This window comes from Chenopodium quinoa, unplaced genomic scaffold (genome assembly GCF_001683475.1).
Source record: "Chenopodium quinoa cultivar QQ74 unplaced genomic scaffold, ASM168347v1, whole genome shotgun sequence".
In the NCBI taxonomy this organism is placed as follows: domain Eukaryota; kingdom Viridiplantae; phylum Streptophyta; class Magnoliopsida; order Caryophyllales; family Amaranthaceae; genus Chenopodium; species Chenopodium quinoa.
This window is the reverse complement of record NW_018743136.1, coordinates 2,974,523-2,995,776: the sequence shown is the minus strand read 5'-3', so window position 1 is coordinate 2,995,776 and position 21,254 is coordinate 2,974,523. Positions and strand designations below refer to the sequence as shown.

The window sequence follows — 21,254 nt, the reverse complement described above, 5'->3', positions numbered from 1 at the left end:
AAGTGCCAACATAATAATTTTTTTATTTTTTACTTAAAAATTAAATTTGTATTAATATTAATATAATTAAATCTGTTCATTATAAATTACAGTATAATCAAATCTTAATAATAACCAAAAGTGCCAAAATATTAATATAATCAAATCTGTTCATTATATATATATAATAAAAAAAAATTACAGTATAGAGCAAAATAAATTACAACAGCTAAATCAAAATAAAAAAATTACAACATATAAATAAAAAAAATTACAATATAATTAAAAAAAAAAAAGAAAATCAGTTGATTCTTCGATTTAAGATCAATATACTTGCATGTTGATTCTTCAATTTAAAACTAAATCCATATAACTGCACCAATTAAACCAACCAAAATGAATCGATTAACATGAATCAATTCAAAAACCCAGAAAATCGAAAAAAAAAAGAAAATCGAAAAAAAGAAACGAATAACCCAGAAAATGAAAATGAAAATCAGTTCAAAAAAGAAAACGAATCGGAAAAAAAAAAAAAAAAAAAAAAAAAAAAAAAAAAAAAACCACAAAAATCCAAAAAAAAAAAAGTTCAAAAATCCAAAAAAAACCCAGAAAATCGAAAAAAAAAAAATCAGTTCAAAAACGCAGAACATCAATTACAACCCTGAAAATCAATTAAAACCCAGAACATCAATTAAAACCCAGAAAATAAAAAAAAAATTCGACAAAAAAACCCAGAAATTAAAAAAAATTCGAATTAAAATAAGTTTAAAAATTGATTAACCAAACTAGAAAATCGAAAATCACTTAAAAAACACAAATTTAAATCGATTAAAATAAAAAATAAATCAATAAAACAAATTTAATTCGTGGTGGATTAAACAAGTTTTTTTTAAAGAAACCCATAAAAAATTTCGAAGACACTCATCAAATCAATTAAACCCAAAATCAACTTCGAACAAACCCAAATCAACTTGATGTTACGGTGGTGGCGGCGGCTTTGCGGTGTTGTTGTTGCATGTTGTTGTTGCGGTTTATTATTGCATGTTGTTGTTGTTGCGGTTTAAAGGAGAGCAGAGGAGAGATCGAGAAGGTGTTGTTGCGGTGGTGTTCGAAGAGAAAGAGAAGAGGTTCGAAGAGAAAGAGAAGAGATTAAGAGAGAGCAGAGGAGAGAGAAGGGAGAGGAGAGAGTGAAAGAGGCGGACTGATAGGAGAGAGAAGGAGCAAGCTAAGCTTTTAGGGTTTTAAGGAGAGATAAGGCCGGTTTTTTTTTAATAATAAAAGGTCCGGTTCACAAAGACTTCGGTTTAAACCGGTGGCCTTTATGATTTTGGAACCGGTTTGAAGTGAACCGGTGCCTTTTACTCTAGTTTACCTTCCCACCAATTTTGTAGGCCATTTTTGGCACCGGTTTTGAACCGGTGCCAATTAGGGGGTGCCTTTTTTATATTTTCTACTAGTGTCGGGTCTACCCTTCTCACCCCAATAGCTTGATCTGCCTCCCTATCACCTTGCTCAGCTTTGCTTGGTTGGTCAGTCCTTGCTGTGTTTTCTGCCCGGGTGACTTCTGCCCGCTTAACTTGGTCGGTTGGCGCCTTCCTGCTCAGCATTGCTCTGTCAGTCTCGTCCTCCTTGATGAACTCGTGCGCTTTACCTAGCACTTCAGATAACGTCTTGAGGTTCTTACGCCCCATATGCGCTCTTAAATGGTGAGCCTGGTAGCAAACCGCTCTGCATTGCCAGCAACGCTACCTCTTGGCTCATGTTTGGGATGGTTGTTGCCTCCTTGTTGAATCTGGTGATAAACTCCCTCAGGGGCTCATCTTTCCCCTGAAATAGTGACATTAACTCAGCTGTCATCTTAGTTCGATCTACCAAGGTGATAAAATGCTCCATAAACATCCTTTTCAGCTGATTATATGAGTACACAGAACTCTTGGGAATGGTTCCATGCCACTCCGCTGCCAGCCCCTCCAGAGTTGAAGAGAAAGCTTTGCACCAGACTGAGTCTGGCATGGTGTAGAGCGCCATGTGGTTCTCAAAAGCTGAGATATGATTCTTAGGTATTGTAGTTTTGTTGTACTTGCAGCTTGACATCTTTATCTTCTCCATCGGTTCTTCTAGAATCTCCCGGAAAAATGGGGATTCATCAGGAATAACCTGGATCCGTGCTCGCTTCTCCCTATCTAGGCTCGGTCCTTGCTCAAAGGCTGGTGACCTGCTCCGGGCGACTCGTCTCCGGGCTGCCCTTAGCCTGGGTTATTTCCTCCACGCTCCATTCTTGGTTCAGATTCCGATCTTTCAATTGCAACACCTTCTTCCTCAGTTTGAGTGAGGGTTGATGGTGTTGCCTTCTTCACCGCTGGTTCTGTAGCTGCTGCTACTGGTGACGAGCTCACTCCCTTACCAAAGTTAGAAAGGATTGTTGTCATTGCTGCCAAATGCTCCTTACTACACTTAGAGAGGTTTTGCCAGATTGCTGGCATGTTTACGGGCTATGGTTTTTGGGCTATGGGTGCTGAAACAATGGGTTCATTGTTTGCGCCTGTCAATTGCATACCGTACTTGAAAATTGAACTAGATCCTACCGGATCGAATGGTTTTGACATTACTTTAGCTGCAACAGACGTCGATCCAGTGGGGTTGGATTTTTGCGAGACGGTGGATTTGGGTTTCTCGACAGATCTTTTAAGATCGATGGTTGCTGGTGGTGTTTTTTGTGGTGTTTGGTTGGCGTCATTGGCCTTGGGTATGGGTGTTTGTACAGCTTCCTCCCCATCCATGGTGGTTTGTCAACTAGTGTAGACACCCAAATGTGTCTCCCCATAAACTAAACCCAGTGATGAATACCTTTCGCGTCGAACCATAATCGAATGAAGTGAAAGTGTGGAAAATCTAGTGTTGCGGTTAGTTTTTATAAAAATCTTTCTTTCTGTTTTCGAAACTTACTCTATTTTATGAAAATAGTCAATACACTTTATTTTGGACCATAACAAGGGTCCAATAGTAGTGTAGTTGGATTGGGCTCAAAAAGAGCTTTCCAATGATATATTATAAGCCCAATTCCGATGAATAATGAGGAAGTTATGGCCAAATTACTATACTGGGCCCGGTTTGATCTTTATATGTGGCCCAATGTTCTAGAGGAGGGCCTACTATGAATTATCATTTCTAATGCAATTAAGATTGATTATAGTCTTCTAGAATCTTCTAGAAGGTTCTTTTGCATCCTAATGTGATTAAGATTGATAATTAAGTTTTATGAGTTTTATTTATAATAAAAGAAGTGTTTTAAATGAAATTACAATTTTACCCCTTGTACAGACTTTTATGACTTAATTTTATCAAAAAAAATATAGAAAACGTGTGGAAAAATCGTCTGCAGCGCCAAACGTCAGGCTATCGCCTCGCGACATATCCGGACTGTTTTCATTATAAATAGCGTCCTTAGACCTTTGTTTTTAATCGTCAATTCTCATGAATTCCCACCAACTCTCATTAAGAAATTCTTGATATATTCTCTCTCTCTTTCTAAACCAACTTTTCACAAACAAAATTCCGCATTCACGAGATCTAAACACATCTAGCATAATTCGAAGTTTCCTTCGCCCGGCCTAGACGTGAAAGGTTTGGTATTTCTGAGGGTCTGGTCCCAAATCTCTATAGCAATTAAATAATTGCTTTGATTTATTATTTTCCTTGAATTTACTAACGTGTGTATTTTGTTATTAGAAAGAGGTACGAGGCATCCAAGTAAGTGGTTTAATTCTTTAATTGATATTATGATATAGATATCATGTTTAGGTTGTTATTTTGATTCCTAGTATCATGTTAGGATGCTTTTCCTAGTATCATGTTAGGATGCTTTTCTTAGTATGATGTTTAGGGTAAAGAATAAGTTCCTTGTATCAAGTATGATTTCTATGATGCTTCATATTTTCTTTCTTAATAGCATGTTATTATCATGTTAGGGCTAAAACTTTGATATTTATTGTTTAGTGACATGCTAGGGTTTGTTATTAATCTTGTTAGTATCATGCCTAGGATCTTGCTATTATTATGCTTTAATATGAATATTTTAATTATGATTTTTAATTATGGTTATTGTTATGCTAATGTTTCTTGATATTATATATTGTTATTGCTTGATCACACCTTTTATGCATGTTTAAAGGGAATTGGTACTTGTAATCACGCTTAATAAGATAATTAATAATCTTGTTTAGGCTAATATAATTATAATTCAAGTGATTGCCAATAATAGATTTATTTGTGTATTAATACTCAATCAACATAGATTAAACAGGTTTAGGGTTAATTTAATGATTGCATGTTAGTCAGAAAGTGCACATGAATACGAGAAGAATAAAGTAGAGGCATATTATTAGGGCAGGTTCTTTCTCTTTTAGATTGGATTTGTACCTTCATCCCCGAACTACCAGCTTGGTTCCAGACCTATTGGAGTTATTGATCTCATGGATCGTTAAGGGGTGTAACCTTCACCCTGTTAACGGTTTACAAGTTCCTAAAACTTGTTGACGTCTCTTTTGCTCTAGCTTCCTTCCCTTTAGACGCCACCATGCTTAAGTATATGATCACAGTGGGGTTCAAGTTTGGGGTAATGCTTGAAATATTCCCTACAGTTTTTTGCGAATCCACTGGGGAGGATTTCTATTTTAATTCCTGAAATTTATTTCGGCAATTATTTAGAATGAGTGGATGAGAATCGAAAAGTTCTTAGTATTTCATGTGCGTAATTTTGATTAACATTATTGTCATTTTAAATGTAAATTGGCAATGAAGATGTTCTGCTATGTTCCAAACATTTGAGGGATTGGATACTTTTTAAAACTCAGTGAACAAGATCCATTATGAAATGTTTGATGTAAGAACTTTCAAATTTGTGCATCACCATGTAGCATATACATTTTTCATAAATAGTTTCTATGAAAGGAACTATTACTCATATGAATGTACTTAACTGATTCTGCCAAGTGTAATGTTAAACTTCTGCTGAAGTATGTGTGCATTGTCTCTTTTTGTGACTATTGACATCTATGCTGCCACTTTTAGTAAAATACATTATCATAATCAAATGATAAATTTATGTGCGTATGTGATGAACTGATGATATTACCAATACTGCTCTATTACCGTCTCAAATTATTGTAATTTCTTATATTGACATTACCATTTATATTTTTTCTTTAATAGGTAAAATTTGCCATCCAATACATGCGAAGAGCAATCATGAAGAAAGCAAAATTTGACATTATGGACCTGAACACCATTAACGTTCAATGTGCTTTCATTACATCATAAATTTGTTGCAATTTGACTTTTTTGTTCAACTTTTTTGCAATCTAACACTTTGTTTGTATTGATGGAAATAGAAGGAAAGGAAGGGAAGGGAAATTGAGGGATAGATTGTCTTTTATTTGGATAACAAATGTGGAAGGAAGGGAATTGGAGGGGAGAGAAATGGAAGGATTAAATTGTAAGAATTTAATCTCTCCAACAATGGAGAGATTTGGAAGGAAAACTCCTATTTCTTCCCTCCCCCCCTCCCTTTCTCTTCCATCCCCTGCACCTCCCTCCCTTTCTTTTCTTTCCCATTTCTTTATCCAAACACACCCTAAATGTAAATTCTTTCTTTCTACTAAATACAAAATCTACTGTGGTGTTAGTCTCTTGCACTGTTTAATAAATAACTCAAAACACTCCATTTGAATGAATAACCTTATTACTGAGTAAAAGGTACTACACAGCCTAAAAGAATTTTGTATATGTAATGTTTGGAAACATTCATGTGTCTTGCATGAAGGTAGATCTTTGCTGCATTATGTTAAAGTACTTTATGTGCTAGTTGCCAAAAAATCATTGTTAGGTATCTGGTCAATGCATTAGAAAGGGAGGTTGATTCATGATGTGTTGGAGGGCATTTTCTTTGATTTTTGTTCCTACATTATAATTTAGATGTCCTAGTAGAAGAAGCTCTTTGACTTTGGTGCTGTTATGAATGATTTTGATAGGTTGCAAAGTCTTCCTTTGTTCCGGTGTTGTTTGGCCATGCAATTGACGATGATTTTATACAGCCTCACCATTCTGAACGCATACATGATGTTCACATGGTGAGTTTAATGTTTTTCTCCCTTTTAAGAAAGAAACTATCTAAAACCATTAATGGTTCATAATTGATCTTTTATATTACTATGATAAATTCTTATATACTTCATCGTAACTATGTATCTCTTACTCTTTGTATCTATTGGCTCAGTTGAAACATTTATGCATGTGATACAGCTGAAGTTTTCCATGTGACGACAGTTTTGTGCTTTAGATAATTGTGAATAAATTTTTTTTTTACTATGTATCTGTAAGCCTATATATTTTTATCATCATTTGAAAACTTCTAAGTCTTACAGATGGTAAAAAAATATAGGCTTACAGATAACAAAAAGTTTTCTACTTAAGTTTTCTCAGATAATAAAAAACTTTTAAGTCTTTAACTGTATATTGTTGACTATTTTTTGGTGACACTCTTATTTTTTATTGGCGGAGTATTTACTCCTTGACATCTTTTTGATGCTGCCAGAGATTTGATTTCCCTGTAATGTTGTCATATATGTAGTGTCCTAGTTTCCTAGCTGGCAAGAACTACATGTGAAACAAACAAAATAATCAAGGAAACATTTGTGACAAAAAAAAGCTTTGTAATTGGAACAACCAAATACTACAGAATAGAAAACTGTCTCTTGTTACTTGTTAGCAGGATAAAATGGTGTAATCCAATTTTATTGTAACTTTAGGATAGTTTCTTTAATTTGGTAAGGAGAATTAAACTATCCATGTTAGGATATACGTATTGATCAGCTATTGTTTGCCTGCCTATTTCATCCTAAAATATAGTTGTACATATATTTCTGCGCTTATTAATCCAGTTTTACTTTGATTCCATAAGTATATTTTTCAATAATGTTTTGCAACCTCAAGAGGATGATGTTCCGGCAAGGTTATTTGATCCAGTGCATGAATACATTGACAAGGTAGATTTAAATTAATACCTGCAAGTATATGGATTTACTTTAGTTTTGATCCAACTTAGATGGCTTAATAATCTTCAGGCTACTTCGAATGCATTGCATGGAATGGGATTCTCTAGTAGCAATTCCTCAGGTGGATCTAGAGGCATGCCTGTAGTAGCTTATATTCTTTATTTAGAATGGGTGCTAAACTTTTGATCTCTTAAATGCTAATTGTTCTGTAATTTATTTCTATATCTTTTGTTTATGTAGAACCTGCCAGGAGTAGCACTGGAGATGCTATTGAGCAGCTCAGATCTAAACGACCCATGAGCCGAATGGAGGTTAGTTTTGATAGATACCTCTCGTATTTAATTAACACCTCATATGAAAATGGAATTCTAGTGGGTGGGTCTTGAAATGCGTTAGTATATCTATATTTAAACAGGAATTTGAGTTATTTGACATGCTGCTTGTCCCCATCCTATCACCTCCTCCCACTTAGTATTATAACTTTTTATTTTCAGTGTTGAGTAATTAGGTTTTGATGATTGTAAACTAATGATGATTATCTATCTAACGTGTTTGTTAAGTTATGCATAGAAAGAACAAGTTATTCTTAGAACAAGATACAAGGAACCTGAGCAATGTCACATATATATATATATAAGGAACCTGAGCAATATATGATAAGCAATAGAGAAACAAGAACAATGATGAGTGTTATTATGGTTGATAAACATGATGATGGCTAAAGAACCATGAAGGTAATTATGTAAATAAGTGTTTGCATATGTTAGCTTCATAGGGTAAGTACACTATGCATACATGAGTTGTATATGTGTAGGAGTATTTACATAAGCTTTAAGTTTAATTAGTTCTCTCACTTGAAGTTTGTTTATGACAAACAAACTTCAATATAATGTTTCTCTTAAGTGTTTATGTGAAGACAGAAGTGACTTAGGTGAAGTCAATGGGTTGGAACATAGAAGACTTCAAGAGGAACAAGAGAGAATGAATGAACCTAAAGCAGGTTCTCCCACAAGAACCAAACCATGAAGGAACCAGAAGATATTCTCTAACGAGATGCAGAAGGAACCTTTGGCAGGCTTTCCCACGAGAGCCGGAGCATGTTCCCTAACAGGTACATGAAGAGTTCCATGTTCCCTAACAGGTACATGAAGAGTTCCCTAACAGGAACTTAGTTCTCTAACAAGAACTATCTAAGTTCCCTAACAGGAACTTAACGTTGCCACGAGATCTAGAATACATCAATACTACAAGATTCTAGAAAAAGAGTTTCAACGAAACAACATGAAGAAGGAGAAATCGAAGTATATCACTTTAGGATTCATGTAAGTATGTTGGACATAAAAGTCAGTCTGGAACAAGTCTAAAGAACCAAGGTGAACTCATGATAGTCAATGAAATAAGAGTCACTGACTTGTCAGGAACTTAGAGACTATCAGAGTTCCGAAACCTAATCGAAACTTAGGTCTGCACGACGTTAAAGGTCGCAGGTCGAATTTAATGATATAAATATTTACCTAATACGTGCATATCTTTTAGGGATTTGATTTTACAGAATAAAAATATTTATTTTCTAATAAATCCCTTATGGAAAAAGATAAGTTATTTTTGGAAAATATTTTCAATAAAATAAGTTTTAAATAAAATCTAATTTTATGGCAAGTATATCTTTTGTTAAAAGATTTGGTAAATATATCTTTTGTAAAAAGATATGGTAAGTATATCTTTTATAAAAAGATATGGCAAGTATATCTTTTGTAAAAAGATATGGTAAGTATATCTTTTGTTAAAAGATATATTAGTATATTTGGAAAATATAAGATTTAGATAAAATCTGATTTTATGGTAAATATATCTTATTATTATTAATAGAATATATTCTTAACAAAAGATATATTTTTAGAAAACTTATTTTTGGAAAATATCTTTTATGTCTATCTTTTAATAAAACTTATCTTTTACGAAAAGGATGATTTGGGTGTACTATAAATATGCTCATATGTATTCATTCAAAGTCGAGGCTGATGAAGCTTAGTGGTCGTGCTTAATGGTTTCATCCTTCACCACGAAGCTAAGTCAAACCTGCAGGTCGAAGTTCCAGTCAGGTTCCAGTTACAGATCGTCCAGTAAGTTCCAGACAGATCTCAAGTGTCCAACATATTAGTTTTATCTCTTTATTCATTGGTATGTATTTAGAGTTATTCTTTGAGATCTTGTAATTGGGAAAAAGGGTTTTGAGTGTTTTATGTATTGGGGTGTGAGAGTTCGTGAGGATTCTCATTATAATTGTATAGTAAGAGTAGTTTGTGTAAGCTTCTAGGTGAAGCTGTGAGTTTTGTACTTAGGTGGTACAAGTAGTTGTACTTTGGCAGTACGTGTAGTACTTTGGTGGTACGAGTGAATCTAAGTGTGATACTTAGATTGGGTAGGATAGGGTCCTATCAAGTAGCAAGTCCGGTGAGGAACTTGTGAAATAAAGGTCTGTGTCTAATAGGTTGTAACTTGGTGTTTGCCCTATTATAGTGAAGTGGTTTGTGTTTGAAATCCCTAAAATAGGGTCGAGGTTTTACTTCCAGTTGGGCCCTGGATGGTTTCCTCGTAAAATCCGCTTTGTATAGTCTAAGTTCCTAACAGCAATCAGTTTTATATTTCGCGAAAAGTAGGCACTAGGAACATACTACAATTCACCCCCCCTCTTGTAGTATATCATCCAAAATAACATTCAGTAAAGAACCCATTACAACCCCTCCTCTTCTCATACTTTTACCTTCAATCATCCAAAATTTGATACATCACCACAAATAAGAATATTTGATGAAGTTTTTAATTGTTGACCCATTATTTCACCACATCACTTGTATTTTGATATTCAGCCTGTGCTTGATTCTTTTAATGGAGTAAAAAATATAGCTCAGTGTGAAACATGTGTTTAAAAAGTAATGGAACATCACTAAAGCATTGCTGCAAGCTTTATATTATTTACTAAATTTTTTTTATGCATAATATATGGTTGATTTTATTTCTATTCTGAATGTTCTTAGGTACCCCCAACAATGGCTGACGAAAATGAACAATCTGAAGCAAAGGTATGTTGATTTCTTTTGGCTGCACCTTAAAGTCGTAGTTGTTTCTTGCATTTGTTGTAGTTTCAATATGGAGCATAACGTAGGACAGCTGTTGAGAATTTTGGGGCAGGGGAGGTGAGTTTTCATTGTGTTATGTGGAAAAGAACTTTGTATACCCCTGAACAAGTTGTACCTTTCTTGATGAAACATTGACCTTCGAATAGGAACATCCACTCAGGTTTGATGAAATATCAAGATAGTTATGATTAATGAATGGACTAAAATTAGTATCTTTAGTGTAAGATAACCATCTTTTGGTGCATTTTGTACTCTTCCATGTACCATTAAACCTCAATGGCCCACCTCATTAAGCTAATTCATTTTCTTAATGTTTCTAAGTATGGTAAGTGAGATACAAATTTCACAAAGCATTTTCCGATCCTCCAAACTATCCACCAAATTTATAATGGGAAATGATAAACATAGCCCTAAGGGCTATGAATAAGAAGCTATAAAAGGAAATATTGAGGATAAGTAACATTAATTACACCGATCTGCGCGTGATTTTGTCATTAATTCCCAACTTAATAGGAAGTATATTAAATGCTTATATATAGCCCTAAGGGCTAAATATATCATTACCCCATTTATAATATATGAAATATTTGGATACTAGGATTTCATCTAGAATTGGGTAAATCTATTGTTTGGATTCCCAAAGAATTTCAAATTTGAAATAGGTCCAATTCAATGAAATGTTCTTAAAAGGGCCCAAAATCAAAGGTTTTGAAATGACAAAATAACCTTGTCATTTGTAATTACCAGCCTACCCCCTAACTTACCACTCCCTTGATCTCCTTTTCTTTCCATCCCCTTTAGTTTACGTAAAGAGAAATACAAGGGGATGGGATTACAGATTTATTTGGTACTGAAATTCTAGATCTTAAATTCCAGAATCGGATTCAAAACATTCAATATAAAGGTATTCAAATATTACCTTTAAAGATATTTAATTCCATTAACAAACTTCAGAATTGTACTAATAATGCCCAAAACAAGCAAAACAAATACTTCAGTCCAAAAAAAAGCTCTACTTACCTTTGTATCAATTCTTGTTGATGGACTGTCACAAAGAGTTGTCTTCGTGTTTGTGACGAAAAAGGAAAAGATCATAACTAGGGTTCTTTTAAGGGAACATGCATAAAAAAAAAGGTTCTCATTTGAAAGACCATCCGTAATGAGTAAAAAACATAGGATTTTTACACGTAGGAAACTTGAGAAATATCTTTCACAACTAGAATCGAAATAATACTGCAAAAATTAGAAAATTCTAAGAACACAGACAGCTGCTGAGGCATGTAGAAACTGGCGTCTAGAAAACAGAGCCTGTCGCTGAAGATATGGCTCTGTCGCCTAGCGACAAGGCTCATATCCTGGCGACAGTCTCTTTTGGCTGGCGCTGCGTTCTTCCAATACCGAGCCAGAAATCTGCCTTCTTGTTTCGACCAGCTAGCACTGTTGGCTCGATTCTACTTCCTGATTGAGTTTTTCTCACTTTTCTAAAACCCATATGTGTTCTACATATGGACATAACCCTATGAGAATTCATGCTCCATCTACCTGTATACAAGATTTTTAGTGGGAGCTATACAGTCTTCTTGGTCTAGTATAAAGAGCCTTTATTCATTGCTTGAAGAGTCAAGTGGTGGGTAATGTATTTTGTATGAAAACCTAGAAGAGGAAAATGAGTAAAGTTAGGATTCAAGATCTATAGAGATAGGTTTTCAATTATATTTGAGCTTGGTTAAGAAACTTGTATTGATAAGATTCTTATAAGGTTCAATATTATATTGAAAGGAGTTTCAATCCCATGTAACATGACACATTGATTAAAGATTTAATGCTTTGAGAAAGGTTGATGAAATTAATGTTTTGAGTGATGCTCCTTATGCAGTTCGTAATGGATGCATCATGCATATCATGGACTATACTCGTCTATTTAATTCACGTGTTTTAAGAACAAGTGATGATAGATTTCAATCAAAATCCAATGTAACGTTGGAATACAAATTAGAAATTCCTAAGTTCCTTGCAAAAGGACGAAGGAGAATTCTTAGTGTATGGAGATAAATATTATTATAAAATTTAGAAGTTGCAAAATTCATGTTTATGAGAATGTCTCATGAACTCTACTTACTAAAACCCTTCCATGACCAAGGTATGAGAGTCATACTTAGGTTCTTGGATTGAAGCAAGTTATGTAATTTAAGTTGTATATGTTTTGAGAAAGCATATTACATAAGTAATACATCAACTTGAAGAATTATGTTTATCAATTGAAACAATCTTTCAATCTTATTTAATTATGGTTATGATATTAAATAAAATGTCCAAAATAATTATGGATTAATGGTCTCATCAAGTCGATGACCTGGTGAATGAAACCCCACGGGTGAACAGAACCCATATATTATTTAAGTTCCTAGTTCTGAATCATTAAATTGGACATAAATGATTTCATAAATTGGATTAGCATGTAAGGTTGATAGGACAATGCAGTTTCATGAGCTATAGGGGCATAGTGATAATGCTCGGTCAATCACATGGATATGAATGAATGATGCATGATCGAACTATAAACCTACTTTAAAGTTCAAGTATAGAGCTTCGGATATATTAGTGGATTCCTTTGACATGAGTGGAACATTGATTTCATTCAATGATTGATTTAGCTATGGCACACTCACACGTCTAGCCGCATCTGGAGATTATAAAGGGTGTTTCCTGGTTACTTCATGAGTTGGGTGGCAGCATTAGTTGCCACAAGATTTGATTGAGTCTACCTATTTAATTAGGGATGTGTCTTGGCCCCTTGAAGAGGGAGAATTCAAAAAATGCATAGCCGTGCTCAAATGGATTACATAGTAATCCATTGCTTTGTAATTCTAACTTTGATTTCAAGAAAAGATTTGTCGAGTAATATGATCATGACATAAGATGCAATCATATTATCAAATGGACACACATTGACTTAAGGAATTTGAATAATGCGCACTTGTCTCAGACAAGTGGGAGATTGAAGGAGTTCTGTCTTCGATAAGTGCAATTACTAGATATATATAGGATCACTATTATGAAGATAATAAGTTTTTTCTTTTGGGTCGTCATTATCTATTGCTAGACTGTGATCAATGATCTTTGGGCTAGTCAAATAGTCCAAAGCCCACTAGAATGGATCCTATGAGGTCACAAACAAGGGTATTGGGTTAAGCAAGTTAGAGGCCCATTTATGGGCCTCATCAGTAAGTAACTAATCATAAATTATATTGGGCTAGCATAGTTAAATTAGAGTTAGGTTTTGGGCTTGGTCATGGACACTTATTTAGAGATGAGATCTATAAATAAGATCCATGCCTAGGGTTGTAAGAAACAACATAATTAACTGTTGATTGTGAATCAAGCAACCGAAAATCCCAAAACCCTCTCACTCTCTCTCTCTAACCCACGGCTCTCTTTCTCCTCCCCTTTAGACTCACGGTCGGCCACCACTAGTGACGCGTGTGGTGGTTTGTGGTGGTTCGTGATTGGTTTGTTGCCCGTTCTTCTCCTTAGAAGGTCAATTGAAGGGTTCAATTGCAACTAACTAGCATTAGTAAAGGTCTTAATTAGTGCTCGTGGACCAAGTTGAGGAATCACGTTTGAGGTTCTTTGTCTCCCTTGTTCTTGTTCGATGACACGTGGAATCACGCTATAAAGGTATTAATTCTAATTCTTTATGTGTTATGCATGATCTTGGGATTAGGTGCTATATGAATGTGATTCAAGTTTCTGCAATTTGTACCTATAAACTCTTACAATCACTCGGTCTGCTTGATTTGTAGTCTAAGTAATAAATTCAATTCTCTCATCATACTCATCTCAAACTCACCACTCATGAGTTCAGTGAAGTACTTGCACAAGACATCATTATTTGCACATAAAATAATAGCATCCACATAAATTTGTACAACTAAAAGATCAGTTCCATGAGATTTTAAAAACAAAGTTTTGTCCACTTTTCCTCTTTTGAAATCATTTTGCAAAAGGAACTTAGAGTGCCTTTCATACCAGGATTTTGGAGCTTGCTTAATACCGTAAAGGGCTTTATCAAGCTTGAAAACATGATTAGAAAATTTTGGATTTTCAAAACCTAGAGGTTTTTCTATAAACACATCCTCCATCAAGTAACTATTGAGAAAAACACATTTCACATCCATTTTATAGAGTTTGAAAACCCATAAAAGAAGAAAAGGCAATAAGTATTCTAATAGCTTCTAATCTAGCTACTGCTACAAAGGTATGTTCGAAATCAATACGTTCCCTTTGATTGTAGCCTTTCACAACCAAACGAGCTTTATTCCTCACTATTATTCCATATTTGTCCAGCTTGTTCTTGAACACCCACTTGAGTCCAATGACCTTCTTGTCCTTTGGTTTGACATCAAGATGCAAGACTTTGTTTCTTTCAAATTCTTTTAGTTCCTATTGCATGGCTATGATCCAATCAGAATCTTCCAAGGCTTCCTGATAATTTTGAGGTTCTAGATGAAGAGAAATGCATTGAATGCGCAGAATTTCCTCATCTAAGATCTTGTCTGGGTTCCTCTACTAATCTCTGATGATGAGATCAGTGGGATGAGATCAGTAGGATGAGATCCTTGATATTTGAATGGCTTAGGCCAAAATTCTCTTGCTGAAACTCCTATATAAGGAGTTTTTTACTCAGTTCATTCACCTTCTTCTTCAAATGCTGGTTCCTCATTATCTTGTTCTTCTGGAATTTCATGTTGAGGAACTTTAACATTTTCTAGTTGATTTTCTTCTGGAATTGTTTTCTCTTCTCTGGTATGCATTTGAATTTCTTCTTTGTCCTTGTTTCTTATCAATATAATTTCAAAATCATTATCCTCTTGTTCCTGTACATTCTTAAATGGGTTATACTCATCAAAGATAATATGAATGCTTTCTTCAATGCGCGAGAGTTCTTGTTATAAACTCTGTAAGCTTTGTTATTTGAGGTATAGCCAAGAAAAATAGCCTCTTCACTTCTCTCGTAGAATTTTCCTAGGTTTTCTTTACCATTGTTGTGAACAAAGCATTTACACCTGAAGGATCTAAGATGAAAGATATTTGGTTTCTCCCCTTTGAACAATTCATAGGGAGTCTTGTTTGTTATTTCCCTAATGGTTTCTCTGTTGATGGTGTAGCATGATGTGTTGACTGCTTCAGCCCAGAAGTTCATTGGAAAGGAGCTTGCAATCAACATTGTTCTTTCCATATCTTCCAGCATTCGATTCTTCTTTTCAAATACCCCATTATGTTGAGGAGTTCTAGGAGTAAAGAAATTGTGATTTATGCCTTGTTCCTTGAAAAACTCATCAAACTTTGAATTTTCGAATTTTTACCACGGTTAGATCTTAAATGAATTATAGAGAATCCACTCGTTTCAGCACATGTTTGGCAAATGCTACAAATTCATCAAAAATTTCATCTTTACTTGTTAAAAATATCACCCAAGTAAATCTAGAGTAATCATCAATAATAACCAACACATATTTCTTGCCACTTCTACTCTAAAATCTCATGGGACCACATAAATTTATATGATTTAATTCTAATGGTTTTGAAGTGCTCACCATCCTTTTAGATCTAAAGGAGCTTCAGACATGCTTTCCTTTTACGCAGGCATCACAAATTTTATCATTTAGGAACTTGATAGAGGATAATCCTACTACCATGTCCTTTGACCTGAGTTTATCAATTAAAGAGTAGCTAGCATGTCTGAAACGTTTGTGCCAGAGTAGAGAGTCATCTTCAATAACACTTAAGCATGTGAGGCTACTCTTTGGGATTGAGTCAAGGTCTACTATGTAAGTATTTCCTTTTATCGTTCCTTGTAGAATAATCTTTCTTGATTTTTTATTGAAGATATGGCATTTATCTGAAGTAAAGCTTACCAAATTTCCTCTACCACATAATTGTTATATATTGAGAAGATTGTGCATCAAGCCCTCGACCAAGAACACATTTTCTATTACATGGGAGGTGGACTTTCCAATTTTTCCTTTAGCAATGATTTCTCCTTTCTTGTTGTCTCTAAAAGTCACATTTTCTCCTGGATAGGCCTCTAGTGAAAAGAATTTTAATTTGTCTCCTATCATATGCTTTGAACAACCACTATCGAGGTATAAAAGGTTGTTCCCCCTCACTGGGACCTACAAGAAAACTTAACATTAGTTTCATGTACCCCAGGATCCTTGGGTCCTTTGAAGTTGAATCAATATTTTTTTAATTTACTCACACTTGTCTAACATTTCTTTTAGCATGTTCCATTTTCTTTCTATAGTCAAAATGCAAACGTCCCGTTTTCCCACAAAAGGTACAAACTTTACTACTGGGTAAATCTACAATTTTTTTTTTCTATTTTCCTTTCTCTTTAGACTCATACCCAACTCCTTCACTTCTCTTAACTTGAGCATCCTTGATCCATTTAGGAGTAGCCGTAGGATCAATACTTCTATTTTTTCTACCCTACAGTTCCTTTTCAAGGCGATCCTTTAGAGTTTTTAAATATTTAGCTAGAGTTTTCAAACCCAACATTAAATTTCTACATAGGAACATTAGAGGAACTGCTAGAGCTAATGTCAGTATTGATAAGTTTGTATTGGGAAAGCTCCACATTTAACATGACATTTTCCTTTTTAATTCTTTCAAGCATTTCAGTCATTAGAAGATGTTTGTCATATAGTTCACCAAATCTGGTCTAGATATCATCTCGTGCTATTTCAAGCCAAGCACTATGATCTTTCCAGATTTTTTTGAACCTTTTGACATTCATCATTTTGCATACTTTCATCATTCAAATTTACTTCCATTTCAATTAATAAGTCAATCAACACATCCTTAGACAAAGTTCTAAGCTGAGCAGGATTTAGTTTACTTTCACATACCTCCTTTTCCAGTTCCTTGAGATAGCCACGTTTGTCATCTGACTTAACCATCAAGCATAGGTTTGCAGTTTCCTCTTCAGGTGGATCCTCACATTCTTCACTTTCATAGTTTCCCTAGGCAATTATCATTGCTTTCTTGACATCAGTCTTAGAAAAAGGAGTTTTGTACTTTTCCTTCCCTTGTTCCTTTTCCTTGCCTTTTCTTTTCTCTATATCCCACTAGGGGCAATCTCTGATGAAGTGATCTGTTGATGCACACTTTTGACAGCCATAGTCAGGTTTGGTGTATGAAGTTTTCTTCTGGAAGTTCCCTGTGTTTCGATTGTTCCTGTTGAACATTCTCTTGAATCTTCTAGCCATCATTGAATTTTCTTCTTCATCCACTTCAAAATCCTCTTAGTCAGCCTCTAATGCCAACCCTTTCTTCTTGTTACCTTCACTGTTGCTAGTTCCCAGATGAAGTTCGTGAGTCATAAGGGAACAAGTAAGTTGTTCTTTATTTAACTTTGTGAAGTCCTTTGTTTTTGAGAGGGCGATCACCTTAGCTCTCCAACGTTCATCTTGAGTTAGGCTTCTAACACCTTTCTCACCTATTCATCTATAGGAATTTTTCTACTAAGAGATACTAGCTCATTAATAATGTTAATGAATCTAGCTAGTAAGCATTTCCTAGATAGATTCTTTGGGTTAGATCTCGAAGCATTCATATTTTGACATAAGCAAGTCAATCTTTGAACGCTTCACTTCATTGGTTTCCTCATAGGTAACGTGAAGTAAATCCCAAATTTCTTCAGTTTTCTTGCACCCCATAACACGGATGTGTTCATGTGGTCCAAGTCTGCAATGAAGTAACTTAACTTCCAAGGCATTAATTTCCATGTTGTCGAAATCTTCCTTTTCATATTAAGACATTAGTTTAGGAACTACCTCATTTTTAGAATTGGTTTTGGTTATTTTGATGACTCTCCAGACTTGATAATTGTTTGCTTTGATGAAGATCTGCATCATGTTCTTCCAGTGTGTGTATAACTACCCATTAAACATAGAAGGTCCTTGAGTAGAGTATCCTTCTTCGAGCTTTTGGTGAGTATTCATCTTATGCCAAGATGCTCTTCTTCAGGGTGTCCTGATTTCAAGAGCATTAGGCTCTAATACAAATTGTTACTTTAGAAGAATACTACAAGAGGGGGGTGAATTGTAGTATGAAGAGAATTAGCCAACTTTTTACGGAAATATAAAAACTAAGCTAAAGGAACTAAGAGTCACACAGAGAGATTTTAGCGTGGAAAACTTCTTGGCCTCAATTAGAAGAAAAACCACACCACTTGAAATTTTAGGAAATATTCTTTAGTAGAATAGTGCAATCAACCTATTACAAGATAGACTTTATCTCCAAGTTCCTCAACGAACTTGGAATTCCCAACAGTAAGTCCCTCAACATATTGCTCTTCTCTTCTCTTTCTCTTCTCTCTCTTTTTCTTCTGACTTCTCTTAGAGTTCACTCAAACTTCCAATCCCCAATTACAACTCTTAAAAGAAATACTCTAATGAAAGTAAATAAGAAAGTTATCTACTTGAAGTAGAATGCGACTCTTAACTCATTTTAGAAAACAAATAAGATAGAAAATATGATTGAGCAAGGGTGAAGTTTTTGTATTTATAGAAAAACTTAGCTTGAAGAAAACACCATTACTCCCTTCACTTACGCCACTACTGATGCACATCACACCAATTTCCACCACTTCCAATACTTGAATCGTGTTACGCCACTACCGCTGCACATCAACGCCACCGGTCTCCACCACTTCCAATACTTGAATCGTGTCCTAAAGCTCAGAGCACATTGAACCACTTGGAAGCAACTTCCTTGTTTAGTGGAAGACTTAATCAATCACCAGAAGCGCAAGTTTAGGAAGTTAGTTGCAATCTCTTTAGAAAGATATTTCTGAAAAATAAAGATATATATTCAAATATCAATCACCAAAAACTAATTTTCCTATAATTAAGCAACCATAATATTATTGGATTATGTGCATTCTACTAAACATCCAACTTCAAATTACTTTCACTTACATAAAACCCAAAAATATAAAATAATTTAGACTTTATATATAATTTCTCTTAGGAAGTCATTGCTCCGAGTCTTCATTCTCCTGCTTTTACTCTGAAGCTTTTGTTCTTTCACAGGAACACTGCTACTGATCTTCTATACCTTTAAGCTCTAGTTCCTTTGTCTTGAATAGCTCTACAACTTGACTTATTAAACTACACAACTTATCAAGACATTAGCCAAATCATAAGTTTGACTTTTGTTATCATCAAAATATCAAGGGTAACATATATGCTTACCCTCACGTTTGAGAGTGAGAATAATCTTCCCCCCCCCCCTCTCCCTTCTCCTCTCTCCACCCACCCACTTTCAAAGTGGCTAACCTGTTAAGTAAGGGAGGATTAACCTAAGGTTTCAGATCGGTATATGAACGCGCGGAAATTATGTCGTTGACTAACCTCCTCATGGCCAAACAAAATTTATTATAATACTAAACTAACCCCTAAAAAAGTCTTGTGGTAAGTTGGGAGTCGAACCACAGGGAACGGTAATGTTAGATTATTCTGAATATAATGCTTAAGCTACCCCAAAGTCGGTTTATGGATAGAGGACACTACAACTACACTAACACACATATAAAGAACAAGATATTATAAAGTCTACTAGGGGAAAAGATCCACTTTAAACAATTAACAAGTTAATGAGAATGCATTTAATAATCAATCATGCAAAGAAAGAATTAAAATGGGAATTAATTACACTCAAGAGCAATCTCTAATATTCCTAGCCTAGATCCCTCATTAACTAGGTGCATAAAAGAAATTTACCCAAAATGTAATCAAATATATCAATTCTAATTCACAATCCCTTGTCAAACTAGAACTAATATGCAATTAAGTTTGATATCATGGGAGATCAATCCAATCTAAAACAAACAACATGCCATCATCAATTCAATCAAGTTAATCACACAATTATCATCAAATTTATCTCAAATAACTCAATTACCATTACAAAGCTTCACTCAAAACCTAGTAGAAGGAAATCTACTCAAACATGATCAACAAAGCAATTAAAGAAAGCATAAAGAGAAAAGAGAGTAAGAATGCTAAGTGATATAAGTTGCAGATCTTCAAATTACCAAATTCCACCTTTGATTATCCAAAATCCATGAAAACCATTGTGTTTCTCACTTTCTCTCTCTAAATATTGAGAGTTTATCTCTCTAAAAACCTAAACCAAAGCTAAAAACTACTGGAAAAAATGAATTTCTCCCGCTAAAATGAGCAAAAAATCTATTTATACTCCTTACTAAATTGCCTAGGAAGCTCTGCAAAATGTCGAGCAGCACGTATAGAAGTGGGAGCTCCAAAGGTTGTGCACGGGTGCTCCTATCTTCAGTAAAAATAGACAGAATCGTTCCAGAAAGTTTGGAGTGGACGCTCCTCTTAGACTGCGCGCCCGCTCCTACACGCTAGACAATACTACTCAGCTTCAAACGATCATAAATCCTTCATTTTACATTGGAATTGAGCATATGACCTATCGTTGGAAAGCTCTCAAAATAAGATTTCATATCCAATTAGAACCACTCCAAAATGTTTTATAGATAAAAAGATATAGGCGTTTGAAATTTAATCTTTGCAAATCGAGTGCACATTTCTTCATTACTTGTTCTTTTATGTTTTATACTTCTTCAATCTTGAACAATGACCTTATCCAAGTGTTCCTAAAAATAAGAACAAACAATAAAGTTTAATCTAATGCAATAAGCAACAAAAATATGCAAAAAAAAAAAAGCCAAAATTGAGCAATAACGACATTTCACACGCAAACATGACAAATGTAATAAAACGTTATTAAAACCAAGTAAAAAGATATCAAAACTATGAAATACTAACTAGAAAATCCTTAATCAATAGTGACATAAATGAAATTTATCAAATTCCCCCAATCTTAACTTTTGCTGGTCCCCAAGCAAAACAAAACCAACCCAAGGGAAAGCGATACATTTTATTTAATTAAAGAAAACTATATAAGAGAAAGAATATACACTAACTCACTTTCGTAGGAATCACGAATACATTTAGTGTATGCATCAAGCACTTTAAACCCCTTAGAT

General features: G+C 34.6%; 1 protein-coding gene and 1 long non-coding RNA gene across 2 annotated transcripts; one reads left to right on the top strand and one right to left on the bottom strand.

Annotated features, from left to right (window-relative positions):
• Positions 1 to 1,659: 1,659 nt before the first annotated feature.
• LOC110732102 lies at positions 1,660 to 2,088 on the bottom strand. Its single transcript, XM_021912017.1, has one exon. The coding sequence runs from the start codon at positions 2,086 to 2,088 to the stop codon at positions 1,660 to 1,662; it is 429 nt and encodes a 142-aa protein (XP_021767709.1).
• A 5,018-nt stretch (positions 2,089 to 7,106) lies between these two features.
• LOC110732023 lies at positions 7,107 to 10,092 on the top strand. Its single transcript, XR_002513417.1, has 3 exons — positions 7,107 to 7,152; positions 7,272 to 7,342; positions 10,070 to 10,092. It is a non-coding gene; the product is annotated as an uncharacterized LOC110732023 (long non-coding RNA).
• Positions 10,093 to 21,254: the final 11,162 nt, after the last annotated feature.

Excerpts from the sequence above, each read along its gene's own strand:
- LOC110732102 (XM_021912017.1), bottom strand. The coding sequence starts at position 2,088 with ATGGAGAAGATAAAGATGTCAAGCTGCAAGTACAACAAAACTACAATA.